General features: G+C 51.2%; 2 protein-coding genes across 8 annotated transcripts; one reads left to right on the top strand and one right to left on the bottom strand.

Moving 5' to 3' along the window:
- Positions 1 to 281: 281 nt before the first annotated feature.
- Positions 282 to 12397, bottom strand: SLC5A6 (solute carrier family 5 member 6). Of its 7 annotated transcripts, none has more exons than XM_043469110.1 (18): positions 12352 to 12397; positions 11592 to 11656; positions 8897 to 8988; positions 7501 to 8045; positions 7116 to 7181; positions 6748 to 6799; positions 6324 to 6391; positions 5550 to 5704; positions 5030 to 5170; positions 4705 to 4834; positions 4086 to 4174; positions 3557 to 3669; positions 3169 to 3236; positions 2652 to 2738; positions 2324 to 2505; positions 1991 to 2094; positions 1648 to 1763; positions 282 to 1243 (listed from the first exon to the last, which is right to left on the bottom strand). In XM_043469110.1, the coding sequence occupies exons 4-18, from the start codon at positions 7891 to 7893 to the stop codon at positions 1091 to 1093; spliced, it is 1917 nt and encodes a 638-aa protein (XP_043325045.1). In that variant the 5' UTR covers positions 7894 to 8045; positions 8897 to 8988; positions 11592 to 11656; positions 12352 to 12397; the 3' UTR covers positions 282 to 1090. The 7 variants fall into 7 exon arrangements, with proteins under 7 accessions (XP_043325045.1, XP_043325043.1, XP_043325046.1 ...); XM_043469108.1 differs by lacking the exon at positions 12352 to 12397 and adding an exon at positions 12220 to 12343; XM_043469111.1 differs by lacking the exon at positions 12352 to 12397 and adding an exon at positions 12064 to 12190 and having other exon boundaries at positions 8897 to 8986.
- A 64-nt stretch (positions 12398 to 12461) lies between these two features.
- Positions 12462 to 17367, top strand: ATRAID (all-trans retinoic acid induced differentiation factor). The gene is made up of 7 exons (XM_043469113.1): positions 12462 to 12615; positions 13290 to 13411; positions 15089 to 15160; positions 15369 to 15440; positions 15541 to 15662; positions 16487 to 16584; positions 17010 to 17367. Exons 1-7 carry the CDS (start codon positions 12517 to 12519, stop codon positions 17112 to 17114), a joined length of 690 nt encoding a protein of 229 aa, XP_043325048.1. The 5' UTR covers positions 12462 to 12516; the 3' UTR covers positions 17115 to 17367.
- The last annotated feature ends 142 nt before the right edge of the window (positions 17368 to 17509 follow it).

Here is a 17509-nt window from a genome sequence, read left to right as displayed (position 1 = left end):
TGTTCTGGTCAAGGACAAGTGGGCAGGACAGGGAACAGACTGAGCCACATGGGGAAGAGAAGCAGCAGAGGAAAGTGTGCACGTTCAACCCCATGAACACATTACCCCCTGTAGACATGCACACCAGCCACAGAGATCAGAAACCTCACCACGCCACCCTTGGTCTCCTGCAGGTCTCTCCTCAGCAGGGGAAGACCTGTGCATGGGAGGAGGGGCTTCACCCTCACCAGGGATAGGACTAGGGTGGACGAGAGCAGGTGCAGACAGTACAGGAACCCAGATTCTAGCCCAATGGCAGTTTTTATTCCTTAGGAACAAAGATATGTGGGTAAGAAACTCCAAAAGGAAACAGGAGCATGAATGACCAAATGACACGAGGGTGGCATGGCTCAGGAGTCAGACGGATGGTGCACTCCACAGTGAACCTGGTCATGCCCTGGTTTCTTGGATCAACATCCACCCCATTCCTAAGTGCCCATTGCAAAGGTAGGGGGTGGGGCAGCGAGGTGAAAAGCGTCCCTACTCTACACAAAGGAGATGAATGTACCTGTGTGTTCCAAGAGGCCTCTCAGGGACACCAAAACCTCCCTCTCAAGAATGGAGGTAGACAGATAAGAATGTCTGGGTAGCACAGACAACCTGAAAGTAGTGTTACAGGGGCCCTGTGTGGCTGACAACCTGTGCTCCGATGGGACTGCAAGGGAAGCAAGAGCTGGCCAAGGCAGCTCTGCATCAATCTTGCCAGAGTAGGCCCAGCACAGCTATTTCTATTCACCTCAAAGAAGCCTGGCAATGCTGAATCAGAAGCCATTATCCTTTTGCCAGGAGATTCACCTCTATCCCTTTTTCTGGCAGAACTGTACCCCCTGCAAGCCTAGTTCTCTAGAGAACAGATGGGCAAAGAACAAGGAAAAACCTTGTCCTACTCTCACACCTCCTGTGACATGACAACTTCTGCTGTAGCACAAACTCCCAAGAACAAGGTCCTTTGGTGTGGGTGAGGTCACTCAGTCTGTGATCCTCCTGCAGAACACCAGGGAACTCATCCCTGTACCGCAGGAGGCCTCTGGGTCTTCGTCCTGAGTCAGGATCACAGTGAGGTCTCCTGGAGGATGAAGGTGGGGCTGATCCCCGGCTGGGCGGGGCTTTCCTCAGGCACGGCCATGGCCTCCTGGTCTCTGCTGCCCCTCAGCATCCCATTGCTCATCTTCTCTGGAAACATAGTGGCTTCCGAGGAGACATCCTGGGGAACATGGGCAAAGGGTGGGGTGAACGTGAGACAAAGGGGAGGTGAAGGAACCTCCCTTTCCTCTTGCAGGAAGGGTGACCCTGCTGTGATCCCGACTAGAAAGGGGACCAGGGAGGGGCAGCAGGGGTGAAGGGGAGGAGTAGGCCTGGGGTGAGTATGAGGGTGGGAGGAGGGAGAGGACAGGCCAGCAGCTGTGGCCTCTCCGGGCCAAGACCCTTCTGCCCACCAAGCCCCCACTTCCCAGTGGGAAGGAGCCGGCACCTGCTGCCGGACCGTCCAGGCTCAGGCAGATCATCAGAGAATGGGGGCTGGGGGAGAAAGAAAAGGGGGGGACGGAAACCAGAAGGCCCAGCAGTATGAGAGGGAGGGGAGGGGCGATCTGACAACAGAGGAGCTACCTGGCTGCAGGCTCTGCAGGGAAGTCGCTTCTGACAGGACACGGGCAGGAGGGCAAGGAGTTTTGGCAACACTGGGTAAATGGTCCGAGGGTCCACGGTCCGGCCCCGCATGCCCCCTGAAGACAAAGTGCTCCTGAGGCTCCTAGTGTATAACCAGAGCACTTCCCAGAGCCATCCACTTTCACTGCTCTGAGCCCCCAGCCCCTGCCCACCTCCTAGAGCTCTGCCAAGAAGTCTGACTGTTCCAGACATCCAGGAGCCCCTGAGCTTAGACCCCAGACCCCTGAGTGCCCTCCCTCAGGCAGTCCTCGTTTCTTTGCGCCTCCATCCCACGCCTCCTCACCACTGAGCAGACTGACAGCCAGGCCCACCACAATGACAGTGGTGGAGTTGTGAGCGCTGTACCATAAATACGACAGGGAATAGAGCCGCTGTAGCCCTGTGGGCCTGGGGAGAGCAGGCGGTGAGGACAATTAGCAATTCATTGAAGGAGCAACTGACCCTCAGACACCTGGCTCCCCACCCCCACCCCCACAAGGTCCCAGAGTCCGGGGAACCAACACCCAGCATTCCCCACCCCACAGGCTTCCAGAGGCCCATCCCTTAGCAAGGGCCCTGGAAAACCCCTCAAGAATGAGCTGCTTTCCCCAAGGAGAAAGAGTGAGCTCTGACTCACTTGGAGGCAGCAGTCGAGGGCATCAGTGTGGCCATGGTGACAGCAGTCAGATTGCTGGACAGGGAGAAGCTGGACCCATTAGGGGGAGAGGGTGGTCTGCCAGAGCCCATGTTGGTCACTATGCTCCCGATGCCGATCCAGAAGGCCATAATGAGTCCAGCCAACAGGCCCACAATGGCACCCTGCCCAGGGACATGGCAGTCTCTTGTCACAAGGCCAGCCCCACCAAAGCTTTATACCAGTTTCCAGCACTCCTGGTCAGAGCCCTGCCCAGCCATTCCCCAGGTCCACCCCCACACATGACCCTGGAGCCACGTGGGTCACTCACAGGAGGATTTGCACAAGGAAAGAACATCCCGAGGCAGAAGAGTCCAAGCAGCGGCCCCCCAACCATACCAAAGATGCTGATGGCTGCCTGCAGAGGACAGGGTGAGAAAAAGAAAAGAACAGAGGCTCAGAGACCCCAGCATCATCAATGTGGCAGAGCCCCCACCACTATCAATGTGGCAGAGCCCCCACCACTGCCTCAGAGCCCCACCAGTCAGATCTGTCAGTCTCTTCTCCCTGGAACCACTAGAACGCAGGATCCTAGAGGGCAGAAATAGTTATGGGAATATGCCTGGGGTTCTCCAGATGCTGATCCTTAGACCTCTCTGAGCCAACAACAACCCTGGGGCTTTTGGCTACTAGGGAGTCTGTTCAGATCTACAGGTATAGCCCATCAAAAGGAATTTCTGACACCTGCCCTCTGTGTCACTCCTTTCACAATAGCTGTCTTCTTCTCTTTCTGATTTCAATCTGCTCCTTTTCTCCCCCAACAATTCTGTCCTCTCCAGAGTCATTACCTGCAGCACAGGTCCCATCTGTGAGGAAATATAGGCCATTCCCAGACAAAGTAGCCCATAACCAAAGGCTGGGAAAAAAAGAACGGGAGAAATAAGCAGATGTGAGTTAACACAATAAGCAGGGAAAGCAGAGCAAAGCTCCTTCCCTAGTCAAACTACTACCTCTCTGTCCCCAGGAAGGGGGCATATTACCTCAGGACCCAGCTCCAGGTCCCTCCCACCCTGTCCTCACTCCTAGGTGACCAAGACTGCTCCTCAGGAAGTTCCCTGGCCCATAAGCAAGGTCAGGGCTTCACTGAGCAAGTGCACTTCAAAGCAGACAGCTGACAGTGCTTAGGGAGTATCTTAGAAAGTACATGGCTGAAAAGATAAGGAAGTATAATCCCACCAATGATTCTGGAAAGCATGGTGGCCCGGACTTCAGAGAAATGAGGGAACCAGGGTCGAATCAAGTCTTCCATTGTAACAGTTGCCAGTGAATTAAAAGCAGAGGATATGGTGCTGAAAGAAGGAACAGAAAGTCAGGTCCAGAAGGGCAAACCTAACAAGGGACCCTATTGAGGAATGAGTGCCCTGAAGGCAGGAGAGGACACGTGAAACCCAAACACCACTGACAGCTGGAACCGAGGAAGAGGCCTGAAAGGCAGGGACACCTGGCCTCTTCTGAGTGGGGTTCAGATTTGGTTCAAGTAAATCAATTCCTGGTATAGAAGACTCCTTCACCAAAAAGGGGCCTCGCCTAGGAGAGGACATGCCTGCCCACACAGAGGAGCTGTCCCTTGTCGCCCACACACAAACGGGCACAATGAGAGGCTCAGAGGGACCTCCCATCCACCTGTCACCATGTACTCAGAGGGGTCAGCTGTGTCAAGCCTGAAGGGAAAGGTGAAAGAGCCTGAGGGGAAAGATCAAAGTACCTGAGGGAGCCACTGAAGAGGCAGGCGACGAAGAGCCCAGGTAGCCCCGGCAGGCCTCTCAGGAGATCCATCACAAAGTACAAGACGAACTGCAGGCGGAACAGAAGAGTACACTCTCCTCAGAGAAGCCCTTCCCAGGGGGGCGCCACCCTTCCCCTGCACGTGCCAATCACATGTGCCGACCAGTCTGTGGAGACTGGGCGCCTTGGAAGAGGGCCAGGCACTGAAAGCGACCCCACAGTAAGTGGAGAGGAGAGAAAGCAGGCTCTGGAGAAAGAAGGACAGAGCAGCCCGTGCCCCAGCTCTCCCCCAGCCACTGGTGTGACTTGAGCATGCTGGCCACCCCACTGGGCCACCGTTTCTCCTCTACCAGATGAGGCTGTGAGGAGGGATAGAAGAGACCAGCTGTGTGACGGCTCCCCACAGGGCAGGTGGTGCGCAGCAGTGAGTCAGTAAAGGGAGGTCCCCACTCCCGTGGGCTGGGCCCTATGACCAGCTGCAGAATTCCAGAGAGGAAGGACTTTATATGCAGTGCCCACCCCGGGTAGGGGTCCTCTCTGCAGCCACCCAGACACTCCCTTTGGGGGGGGCCAGGCAGGGGGCAGGGAGGCCATCTCACCTGGTCAGGGGCTGCCTGACTCTGCTGGGTGCTCATAGGATACTCCTGGTAGTACGTAAACATGACCAGGCCAATGAGGCAGCCCATGCTGAGCGACACCTGCTGGCAGGGGAAGACGGCGTAGCAGGAGCTGCAAGAGAGGCCAGTGCCAAGCGGGCAGAGGGTGTTAGCAGGCCCATCCCCATGCCCCAGAAGGCAGGTCCACGTCCTGCCCAGTGGGTGTGGGTGTGCCCTGGCATCCTGCCCCACCCCAACTGCCGCTGCAGAACCAGGCCCCAGTCTCTCCCACATCCAGGGCCCCCCGTCTTTCCAGTCCTGCCCTCACAGCACTGCAGCCTTCTCCGTGCGGGAACTGAGGTAGCGCTGCACCTGCGCCTGGTTCACTCCATACAAGGAGAGCATCATGAAGACACCCCCGAAGGCCAATGTCCAGAACGTGTGACGCACAAACGGGTCCGGATCCAGCCTGCCATAGACACCAACATGTCACTGTGGCCCCAGACTCAGCCTTCCTTTGCCCTCCTCTGACATGGGGCAGGGCAGAGAGATGGCTGTCAGGGCCAAGGTGGACTCAAGACAGGGCGGCAGGCTGGGTGGGAAGGGAGCGGTTCCACTCTGCCAACCCACAGCCTCATCCCAGGTACTAGAAACATCCTGACACCTGACCACCCGGGGCAACACTGAGCTTGCCCTCCACTCCTGCAGGCCCAGCCTCCCACTGGCCTCAAGGCTGCACCTCAACTCCCACAGCTTGCCCTCTGCTCACTACCACCCCAGGCGCAGACTCTAAGAGGGGCTCAGCTCCCAGGCACTACAGACCCCAGCCAGGGAAGGGGTGTACTTACTCAATTCCAGAGATAAGGCCGTGCTGGGAAGCCACTTCCCACACGTGCCCCAAACCGCCCACCTTGGCTGACCCCACAATGATAACCGCCAGCTGCCCTAGGAACATGACCAGTGTCTGGAAGACATCTGTCCAGATGACTGCCTTCAGTCCACCCTGCAGGGAGAAGACAGCAACCCTGCCATAGACGTCCATGGAGCCACACCACCGGTGAAGGCAGCAGCCAGCCGCCAGCGGTAGACAGCTGCTGACATCCTTCCCATCCTATTCCCTACCATCACATCCCATCCCCCAACATAATCCCATCTCTTTTCATATCACCCTAAAAAGTCATGCCAGAAAAAGAGACACAGAAGTACAGAACAGACTTTTGAACTCTGTGGGAGAAGGTGAGGGTGGGATGTTTCGAAAGAACAGCATGTATATTTTCTATGGTGAAACACATCACCAGCCCAGGTGGGATGCATGAGACAAGTGCTCGAGCCTGGTGCACTGAGAAGACCCAGAGGAATCCGGTGGAGAGGGAGGTGGGAGGTGGGATTGGGATGGGGAATACGTGTAACTCTATGGCTGATTCATATCAATGTATGACAAAACCCACTGAAATGTTGTGAAGTAATTAGCCTCCAACTAATAAAAAATTAAAAAAAAGTTAAAAAAAAGTCATGCCATCTCCTCACCTATATTCTTATCTACTACCCATCTACTTATCTTGTCCCACCTTTTCCTCTTTCCCCCACCTCCCTCCTCCCCACCCTTCCCCAAGACTGCCTACCAGAGCAGTATAGATGGTACAGACAATGCCCAGGGTCAGCACTGACAGCCAGAGATCAAAGCCAGTCACTGTAAACAGATAAAAGTCACATTCCTATCTCCAGAGGAGGGTTTCCCAGGGATAAACCAGGGAAATGCTGGTAAGATATGAACCATTTGATTATTAAGGATGAAATAAATCATTTACCACAATGGAAAAAAAAAAAGTTCACAAAACTCCACCAAAAGGTGTTGATTAACCATTCAGACGGGGTCTGATAATGTTGGATTATCTTTCCACCTCTAGTGAAGACCAGCCAAGGGCCCAGATAGAATAATTCTCTGGTAAAGGTTGGGTTCTTTTCTGCACTCTCTCCTCCACCTGCCCCTCCCAAAGGTTTTCCCTAGCCTGCTGTGGCTGGGAGCCAGGAGCTGTGACTCCTCACCTGCATTGAGGGCCAAGGATGGTGCATAGAGGACAACCCCCATATAGATCACCTGTTGGGTATGGAAAGAGAATGTGAAGGGAGGAGCCGATGAGGGAGGCAGAGAGAGAAGAAAAGACAGACCTCAGCTCCAATATCCCAGTGGCCTCCCTTCACCTAGGCTCCCCTCCCTCTCCCTTCTCCCGTAGTTTGGTTTGCCACCACCATGGTTACGTGTGCCAGAACTGGAAGGGATGCAAGCAAGATGCCTCTGGGGGTGAGCAGGAATTTCAGTCTTGCTAGTCTAAGAGCAGGGGAGGCTCCAGTGAGCCTGAATCCCTGTCTCCCTATCCTGCACCAGGCTGAACTTCTATCCTCATTCCACTTACCATCTGAAAGATGAAGGTCACAGTGCCACAAACACGCACAGCTTTATTGAAGCGGAGTTCCAGGTACTAGGTAGGAGTAGATTAAAAACAAAAACAAAAACACATTCCTCCCCACCCCATCCCCAACAAATCACACACAACTTCCTTCAGGAAGCCCAGGAACAGAGGAAATAGCCAACTCATATCCACTCTGGGCCCCCCTCAGCACAGCACCCTTCTCCCCAAACTCCTACCCTGCCCGACCTCACCAGAGTGAACTCCTAGACACACGATGTATTTACCCCTGGCCCTCTCATCAGGCAGAGCTGAGGGGCCCAGACCCCTGTGTGCCTGGTTCCTTCTCTACCCCTGCCCCTGAGGGTCCCATGTGCTCCTCCCTACCTACCTCATAGGCACTGGTGATATGCAGGCGGTAGAAGATGGGGATGAAGACATGTGCTGGGATCAGCAGTCCTAGGAAATAGCAGCAGCCCAGGAACCAATACTGGGTCCCGAATCGGTAGATCTCGGACGGCACACCCAGGATGGCCACAGCTGACTGGAAGGTGGCCAGCAAGGACAGTGCCACAGGAAGGCAGCCCATTTTGCGGTCTGCCAACAGCAACTGGCCGATACTATGTCGGCCCCAGCCACGATAGGCATGGTAGAGCCCGATGGCAAGGGAGAGAACCAGCAGCAGGGCAAAGACCACATAGTCCACCAGGCTGAAGGTGGACGTGACCACGTTGGTGTCTGAGGTTGGAGGGAGGGGTGTGGCGGTGCTCACCCCCACACTCATATTCTCTCTGAGTCTGTGACCTGCGGCCGCTTGCTCTTCCTGGGCTCTGGGCTGCCACTCAGCTGGGCAGTGACAGGCAAGTGGCTACGACCTGACTTCCAACCACGTCTCACAGTCCTCCTCCGCCACCAAGTGACATTGTCCAGGGTGAACTACAAAGAAACCGGCTCTCAGGCAGGCCTCTCCTGCCTTCATGGCCACCCACCCTTGGGCTTGTGCATTCCACACCCATCAGATTTGCCCAGCCAGGCCCCAGGGCAACCAAAAGGGCCTGGAGGTACTGATATATGTTGAGTAGGGCGGAGAGGAGAGGGAAGATGCAGCAGATTGAGATAGCCAGGAGGTAACTATTTGGCCAAGACCTTTCTGGGTATACACAACTGTGAAACTTAAGAACCTTCTAATGTCTTCACCCTAGCAGGAAAAGAAAAACCACCTCTAGCCTACTCTCTAGTTTCTTCTCAGAATTCCCTGCCCCATCCCCTGCCGGAAGGCACAGACCCAGTCACTACAATGTACTAAGCCAGCAGAGTCCAGCCTGGCGCCTCCACCCAGCAGGGAAGAAGAAACTTGAGGAAAGAAGAGACTATGGAAACCACGGCCTCCTCTATTCTCCCAGCCTCAGGCCCCACCTTCCATGATCCCCAGTGCTACCTTCTGAACAGCATGCCTTCTCAGCACTTACCACCAGGAAGACCACCTCCATGGCAGCCTTAAATTCCCTTTCAGGCATCCCCAGGCCAACCACTCTGTTCTCCCCAACTTATTTAAAGCCCTGCCAACCACCTCTCAGCTCCTCTACCTGTAACACGGCAGTCAGTAGCAGATCCAGGAAAAGAGGCTGGGTTCAAAAGTGAGAGGCCAACATGCTGGAACCAGGGGTTCAGATTTACAATTTCAGGGGCACTTCAGACAGAAGCTAGCCAACCAGGGAGCTGGGGCAGGGGTGGGCAAGAGAAACAGTCAGGGAAAGTGGTACTATCCCACTGGAGCAGACACCTACCTCGAGGAGCAATCCCTGCTGTGAAGCAAGTCTGCCTGGAGAAGCTGCGTGTCTGGAGCTGAATGGAGGCTGAGGGCCTGAGGGCCTGGTCTCTAAGGAGCAGAGGTGAGAAGAGCTGAGGGTAGAGTGAAGCTCAGCAGCTATTTGTTCCAGCCCCTTCAGGGAACCAATCACTGCAGTCCAAATGGCCCTATCACCCTACAACCCCCAAACTCCAGCTCAACCCTAGAGACTCGAGAAGGGGAGAGCAGGGAGCTCACATTCAACGGCATTCTTAGATGGATTAGACTTTTGCTGCAAGTCCCACTTGGCACTGCATGCCAGAAGGAATTGCAAAAGAGTTGCTGAGAGATGGGAAAGTTGCTGTTCTAACTCCTGCACAATAAATACTAATCCTTAGAGAATATATTAAATACCATTATCCTCAGAACAAGGACCAGATCCCAGTATGCCAAATCTTAAAGGAATCTTAAGAGATCACTAGCATTACCCCCTCATTTACCAACAGACCTGTGAATTTAGAAAGCCTAACATGATGGCCATTAACATTTTTTGAACACCTGTTATAAAACACAGCACTGTGCTATGTACTTATTAGCAATGATAAATAATATCTATACCTTTCAAAACACCATGTCTCTCAGGTTATACACTTTATATGAACACTCTTTAGTTCTCTAAGGTTAGACAGCATGATATAAAACAACAGAGAAATGAGAGGATTGTCAGTAGATGTGACAGGTAATTCACCAGAAGCCCCTCCCTCCCTACTCCCTGAACCAGGGCTGGAGCAGAGTGTTACAAACTGCTGTCAATCATTCCTGGAACAAAGTTTAGGTTTCAACTAATCTAGAGACAGATTAACATAAATCAGTTTTCTGTTCTTGCCCACTAGGAGAAAGATCAGCCTCACTGTCTTCCGGCTCTCCTACCAGGTGTTCTTGGACACATGTTGCCTGCCTGGCAAGATATGGCTTCATGCAGACCAAACCCGAACCCTGAACTTCCTAGGGCCAATGAAGAGGGGAAAACAAGTTGGCAACTCTTGAATCATATGTTCTACTACGTCACCAACATGAGTTCCCAGAACAATGTTCCCAACAGGCCACTCAGGTTTAACCTAAAGATGCCTGGGGCCTTTGCACATTGCAACATCTGAAGTTTTCTCACTCCTCTTCAGCAAGTTTTTCATTGCTACGATAGAGGTGATGGGAACTACCAGAGAGTAAGAGGAAATATGTCTGCTGTGTACAAATAACAATGTACAGCGGTAAACGGCTGTATATGTATATAGCTAGGCAGGTAGCTGCAGAAAGGAAGGAAGGTCAAAGTGTAGAATGGAAAACAAGATGTACAGAAATAGAGACCCTCTGCTGCTGGGGTAAACTGGCAGGGCTTCCTGAGAATTCTACTTGCATGAGATGCAGAGAACCCTCCTGGCTGGCTGAAGAAAGAGCCAGGCAAGACAGGAAAAACCTGACCCAGTAACAAAAACTTCACCAGACACGGTTCTAAGAGCAGGACAGGGACCTTCTAACCTTTAAAAAACTCACCTCTCTCTGAGAGGTGCCAAAAGTAACAGAAAAGCTGTTTCACTAAAACTAACACACAGGGCACCAAATAGCAGGCTGTAGGGGGCTCTTTTAAAAAATCCTATACACACAGACAAGAAAGAGAATCATTCCTAACCACCCTAATCACACTCTCACCTTGGTAGCAAAATGAATTGCTTTGACTCCTACAAAAGGCAAATGGGCCACCGGAGGACCAACCTTCCCCAAAAGATGCCTTCAAAATCTGTCCTTGTGTTACACGTATTCCCCATCCCGATCCCACCTCCCACCTCCCTCTCCACCCAATTCCTCTGGGTCTTCCCAGTGCACCAGGCCCGAGCACTTGTCTCATGCATCCCACCTGGGCTGGTGATCTGTTTCACCATAGATAATATACATGCTGTTTTTTCAAAACATCCCACCCTCACCTTCTCCCACAGAGTTCAAAAGTCTGTTCTGTACTTCTGTGTCTCTTTTTCTGTTTTGCATATAGGGTTATCGTTACCATCTTTCTAAATTCCATATATATGTGTTAGTATGCTGTAATGTTCTTTATCTATCTGGCTTACTTCACTCTGTATACTCTATGGCTGATTCATATCAATGTATGACAAAACCCACTGAAATGTTGTGAAGTAATTAGCCTCCAACTAATAAAAAAAAAAAAAAAAATCTGTCCTTGTGCCTAGAATCCGGCAGGGTCTGAAAGCCTGTCAGTTCAGTTCAGTCGCTCTAGAGGTCCTCATTAAAACGCTGCTGCTGCGGCTCCTAAGTCGCTTCAGTCGTGTCCGACTCTGTGCGACCCCATAGACGGCAGCCCACCAGGCTCCTCCGTCCATGGGGTTTTCCAGGCCAGAGTATTGGAGTGGGGTGCCATTTCCTTCTCCCATTAAAACGCTAGTAAGTAACTAATGCCTTAGTAAACGTGCCAGCCCTCTGAAAGTAAATGCTTTTAGGAGATTCCAGACACCTGGGGGTAGGTAGAAGGGAAGCCAGGCTAGAAGACGAGCTTTGGTTAGCTTTGATGAGTTTTTGCTGGCCCTAACCACGCGCACACTCAGTCCCTTCCGGCACAGGGCTCCCTCGGCGCCCTTCGGTCGGGGCCTCGTGCCACCACAGGATAGCCCTTATCTTCCCCTTACCTCCAGGGCCCAGCCAAGACTAAGAAGGTCTTGTCGTTCTTCCCGAGATCTGCATCGCTCCTTTTCTGGGAAGACAAAGGAGATGAGGAGTTAGGGGAGCATCTATCCTGCTTCCACCTCCTCGCCAGAGCACCGGACGCCGCGTGGTTTCAGGACTGAGCTGAAAGGGACAGGGTGCCCCGAGCGTCCCCGAGCTCGTCTCCTCCCGACAGGATTTGCCCTTCGCCCTTCGCTCCACCATCACCCTTACACTCTTTCTTTCCTGACTTCTCTCCTTACCTCCACACGCGAGGTGACACAAGCACTACCACCCCGCCGCCGGGACCTTACCTTCCCCGGACTTCAGTATAGGAGCCGGCCCATCCCGCCACTCATCTCTCCACTCCTCCCCGTCCCTCCCCGCCCTGACGCCACACTCCGGAGCCTCTGTGCTTCGACCCACCCCCTCACGGACTGCCTTCGACCGGCCCACCTGCCCGATCTCCACACGTGGGTCCGGCCTCCACGGGAGAGCCGGCCAAGTCACGCCAGGCCGGGTGACAGCGCAGTCCCGCCCCCTGCCCGTCCCCGCGCCGCCATGTTTACTGTGGGCAAATGGATTAACCCCGAGTTGCTACAGAGACGCTACCCCGACGTCCGGGCGCATGGAACGCGGCGCTGAGAAAGCCGTGGCAGGGAGGCCTTCGCTTAAGGGGGGAGAAGGGTGTGGTCAGCCCCCTGAAGAGGACTGGGGCGCCCAACAACAAAAAAATACGCTGACCGCCGCGACTAGTGCTAACCGACCCCTCCTCCCCCGACACCGACCTGCCCCGCCACACTAGCCAGGCGGGCCAGGCCACGCCCCGAACGGGGGCGTGACACGGTGGGAGGCGGGGCCGCACGCGCAAGTCTCGCGATCAGTGGAGAAGGTCGGAGAGAGCGAAAAATGGTCCTTTGCGGGCTCGGCAGTCCTGTGAGCTTGGTTCCCTGGGCTGCTGCCCTGCTCTTCGTTCTGAGCGTGGCAAGGGCTTTGGCGCTACCCGAGGTACTGAAGCAAATTAAAGGTTGGGTTGAAAAAGAATTGCTCGCCGGCCCTCGGCTCTCCCCTCTCCCCTGCCTGCCGCAGCCTCGATTTCGTCCCTGGGGCCTCCCTAGCCGTAACCCAGCTGGCTCCCACTCCCGAGTACTGAACGCCGCTGTCGCTTTCGCCCTGCTGACGTCCAAAGACGTTTGAAATTTGACCTCTTCTCTCCTTAATATTCGAATAACTATAAGTTCTTTCCACGAATGAGTCCTCCGGCCGTTCTGCAAGCTTGCGGCGTTCTAATGCCGCTGCATAGCGTGCGTTGGTAGGACTTTACTTTCTGTAATGCTTGATGAGTTCTTTGTGTACCTGCAGTCCTTTTACACCCGGTCACATGGGGCTGGCAGGTTGAGAAATCATTGGAGAGGGCATTATAAATGTGTTCGAATAGTAATTCTCAGAAATGAGATCCTTCCCTGGATAAGATCCGTACAGAAATTCTCCGGTGCGCTGTTTTGGCGCCTGGTTGCAGGGGAAGAAATATGCCTTCTAGTAAATCTAACATAAAGGCCCTGTGTAAGAGGAATTCTGGAACGTTTACTGGCAGTTAACGTTTAAGCCTCGGTTGTTTTTTGGTTTTTGTTTTTTCCTTGGCTTTTCTTTCTGGAGTTCTAATAGTTTTCTCTCTTCTGCAGATATGCACCCAGTGTCCAGGGAGAGTGCAAAATTTGTCAGAAGTGGCTCTTTATTGCAAGCGGACACCAGAGCTAACGCTGCAAGCCCGCTGCTGCCTGAATGGGGAAGGCACCATCCTGGGGTGAGGGAGGAGAAGACCTCCCTGGGTACTGGAAAAGAGTTCCCAAACCGGATTCTTCAAGGCTTGCCTGATTGGCTTTGGGGATAAATATTCGTACATATTTTTGAGGCATCTAAACCATGCGTCTCAGACTTTTAAATCTGTTTTTGGCAAAGTGAAGAATCTGCCTACAGTCCAGGACACCTGGGTTCAATTCCTGGGTTGTGAAGATCACTCAGAGAAGGAAATGGCAACCCACTCCAGTATTCTTGCCTGGAGAATCCCATGGACAGAGGAGCCTGGCAGGCTACAGTCCATGGGATTGAAAAGCATGGGACATGTACTGAGTGACTAACACTTTAAACAACCCTGTGGTTCTTCCTGGTTGAAAAATGCATAAAAGTCATAATTTTGAGCATTTTTTAACCTTATTTCTTTTGTTTATTATTAACTCTCTGGCTTATTTACTGTAGTGTCTCCATGAAATGACTCCTTTGGCCTCCAGGACACTATGAAATATGGTTTTCTTCCTCTTCTCATTAATTCATATTTGAGGCAAATTTCTTTTTGTCCCCTTATACAGATTACTTCCTTCATTGTTTTCCCCTCACATTCTTGAGAATCCACTTATTCTTACAGCTTCAACCATTATGCAGGTGTCTCCCCAAACTAGATCTCTTTTAATTTCCTTTGATTTTTCTCCAGATATGTGGAGAAAATATAATAGATCCTTATTAAACAATTCCTTTTTCAGAGCACCCTCACTTCAGATTCAGAAAGTCACTTGTCTTGCTTCCATTCTCCTCATTCCCTTATCTATCTAAATACTTACTTATATAGAACTTTCAGAAAACCAGTTTCTTTCCATTATTGCTCTCTGGCTTTAAAATTAAACTTATAATTGTCTGTGGCCCTAGGATAAAGTACAAACCAGGAACTATCACAGACTGGCCCAACCTACCTTTACAACATTACTTTCAATTAGTTGTCCACTCAAACCCTCCAGGAGAGTCTGGCTTCAGCCAGACTCTTCTACCTCCAAAAGCAGGCCACCTTTGTTTCTCTGTTCAAGCCTCTCTCTTTACCTAAACTTGCCTTCCTCCATCAAATTAGGACATATCTGTCCTTTAATTCCAACATCTTTTGTGAATACTCTGTACTACTAAATGCCAGAGTAATACCTTTTAATTTTTCACTTCCTCTAATCCTTAGTGTCTGTACCACTCAAGTTAATTTTATATACTGCTCACATTGCAATTTAATGTTTATATATTTTTTATTTTGGGTGATGGTCTTGTTCCCCTAGTGCATTGTAAACAACTTGCAAGCTAAGATACTGAATGTTATTTTTAATTCTCCCAATTTTTGCAGTTAGTAGGCTTAAGTAATATTTGCAGTTAGTAGTCATTAAGTAAATATTAAGGCACTATTCCATTAAGTAAAGGAATAGACAGCAATAGATATTGAAGAAATGTGACTAGTGCAAATGAGGGACAGAATTTTTAAAAATTTAAGTAGCTACATGTATTAGTGGTTACTTAATTGGACAATGCAGGATTAAAACATCTACCAAAGTGCCTAGTTTGTGGCCCTGACATAGGTGTGCTCAATGAATATTAGCTGTAAAGGGTGTTGTAATAGCTTACCCTGGGTGAAGGAGAAAGATACACAGTTTCACTAATTACCTTATTTCCTCAGGCTGGATCTCCAGAACTGCTCTCTGAAGGACCCTGGTCCAAACTTTCCTCAAGCACATACTGCTATCATCATGTAAGTCATTAGTTATCCTCCTTCCCAAAAGGTGACGTTGGCATAGGGTTGATGGGAAAGTCTTTGAGGATGGACTGCTAAAAAGATGTTTGAATATTGTCTACATTTGGACAACTCAGAATAAGAACTGGATTATCATCCAGAAAGATGTGTGAATGGAAGTAAAGTGTTTTCCTAGAGCACAGTGCTAACAGTGTGTGCTTTGCAGAGACCTGCAGGCAAACCCCCTCCAGAGTGACTTGGTCAACACCTTCCATGGCTTTACTCACCTCCAGACTCTGTGAGTAAGAGTGTGGGGTGGGGGAGAGAACCAAAGAGAGGCAGTGCTATGAACTCAGCAACTTTGGTCTGCATATTATGACTGCCTATGTTGTGTTCAGGATACTGCCACAAGATGTCAACTGTCCTGGAGGTATTAATGCCTGGGATACTGTCACTTTTTATGTAAACAACCAAAGCTGCGAAGGACAAAGGAATATTTGCAACAGCACTGAGGATCCAGGTATGCTGTCTCACCTTCACCCCTCCGGAAACTACCCCTCCTCCCTTGTATTCTCTATTTTAGATCAGGATGGTAAAATTGCCTAAGTGCCTTTTGTTCAGGTTTCCGAAGTGTTCAGTCCAGGCGCTCAGTCGTGTCCGACTCTGCGACTCCATGGGCTGCGCTATGCCAGGCTTCCCTGTCTATCACCAACTCCCAGAGCTTGCTCAAACTCATGTCCATTGAGTTGGTGATGCCATCCAACCATCTCATCCTCTGTCACCCCCTTCTTCTCCTGCCTTCAGTCTTTCCCAGCATCAGGCTCTTTTCCAGTGAGTCAGTTCTTTGCATCAGGTGTCCAAAGTATTGGAGCTTCAGCTTCAGGATCAGTCCTACCAATGAACATTGAGGATTGATTTCCTTTAGGATTGGCTGATTTGATCTCCTTGCAGTCCAAGGGACTCTCAAGAGTCTTCTCCCAACACCACAGTTCAAAAGCATCAATTCTTTGGTGTTCAGCTTTCTTTTTGGTCCAACTCTCATATCCATACATGAATGTCTACTGGAAAAACCATAGCTTTGACTAGACGGACCTTTGTTGGCAAAGTATGTCTCTGCTTTTTAATATGCTGTCTAGGTTTGTCATAGCTCGTAAGTCTTAACCCTTTGGAAAGAAAGGTCTTAAAATTATTTTGTTATCATGACAGTGTTCTGATTATCTGTAGTCTTCTTTCCACTGTACCTTTGACCTAGAAATAGTTGAGAGAATCTTAAGCTGAAGGAGATATATGGGAAATATACCTAATGAAATCCAGTGATGTTCTCTGTTTTTCTCTGGCTCTCAGAAATATGTCCTGAGAATGGATCTTGTGTACCTGATGGTCCAGGTCTCTTGCAGTGTGTTTGTGCTGATGGCTTCCATGGCTACAAGTGTATGCGCCAGGTGAGGAATGAGGCCTCCTAATTAGTGATAAAAGTGAAGTCGCTCAGTCGTGGCTGATTCTTTGTGACCCCATGGACTGTAGCCCACCAGGCTCCTCCATCCATGGAATTTTCTAGGCCCGAGTACTGGAGTGGGTTGCCATTTCCTTCTCCAAGGGATCTTCCCGACCTGGGGATCGAATCCAGGTCTCCCACATTGCAGGCAGATGCTTTACCATCTGAGCCACCAGGGAATTAGGGACAAGAGAGATGCATAGATACCTCTTTAAAAGAAGACCAGCAGCTGATGCAGAGCACCTAGAGAAGGAAACTAGAAGAAAACTGCCCTGGCTGAGGAGACAGATATGCTAGGAAATTACTGGATGTTAGGTTGTAAGCCCTTCATGTAACCCTATATGAAGTTTTTTTTTGGTCTGTTATTCACAGGGCTCCTTCCCATTGTTCATGTTCTTTGGTATTCTGGGATCCACCACCTTATCCATCTCCATCCTTCTTTGGGGGACTCAACGCCGAAAAGCCAAGGCTTCTTGAACCACACAGAACTTCCTACTGACCTAAAGATCATCCCCATCTTAACCGAGTCAGGGAGATTTGCTTCCTAGGCATCATTCATCTGCGGATCCTCCCAAGGCAGAGGCCTCCGTTGGAAGGAAGACGGAAATTTGCACAACCCTGGTGTGTTGTAGACATCCAGTCCGGGAGTGGATAGGCATCCAGTCCGGGAGTGGACTAGTACCAATTCACATTTGTGCTGTTGACCATAATAAACAGTTTTTCTTTTTTTCTTCTTGTCTCTTGGTTGGGGTGGGAAAGGCTGCTTCCGGGGAGAGTTGGTTTTCACAGGTTTCCCTTACCTTCGCGTTTGGTAAGAGGTGACCCAACCCGCTAGCCGCCCTGGCCCCGCCCCTCACGCTCCCGGCCCCGCC

The sequence above is a fragment of the Cervus canadensis genome, chromosome 5, assembly GCF_019320065.1.
Source record: "Cervus canadensis isolate Bull #8, Minnesota chromosome 5, ASM1932006v1, whole genome shotgun sequence".
Taxonomy (NCBI): Eukaryota; Metazoa; Chordata; class Mammalia; order Artiodactyla; family Cervidae; genus Cervus; species Cervus canadensis.
The sequence above is the reverse complement of the archived record's forward strand: the minus strand, read 5'-3'. Positions and strand labels throughout refer to the sequence as shown.

What these genes read in the sequence shown, in the direction of transcription:
- SLC5A6 (XM_043469110.1), bottom strand. Translation starts at nt 7,893, where the DNA reads ATGAGTGTGGGGGTGAGCACCGCCACACCCCTCCCTCCAACCTCAGAC. An exon ending in ATATCACCAGTGCCTATGAG is followed by an intron (nt 7,182 to 7,500) that starts GTAGGTAGGGAG and finishes ACTCCTACCTAG; the next exon opens with TACCTGGAACTCCGCTTCAA. An exon ending in CATGCTTTCCAGAATCATTG is followed by an intron (nt 3,237 to 3,556) that starts GTGGGATTATAC and finishes TTTTTTTCCCAG; the next exon opens with CCTTTGGTTATGGGCTACTT.
- ATRAID (XM_043469113.1), top strand. Translation starts at nt 12,517, where the DNA reads ATGGTCCTTTGCGGGCTCGGCAGTCCTGTGAGCTTGGTTCCCTGGGCT. An exon ending in GGGGAAGGCACCATCCTGGG is followed by an intron (nt 13,412 to 15,088) that starts GTGAGGGAGGAG and finishes TTATTTCCTCAG; the next exon opens with GCTGGATCTCCAGAACTGCT. An exon ending in TTTACTCACCTCCAGACTCT is followed by an intron (nt 15,441 to 15,540) that starts GTGAGTAAGAGT and finishes TGTTGTGTTCAG; the next exon opens with GATACTGCCACAAGATGTCA.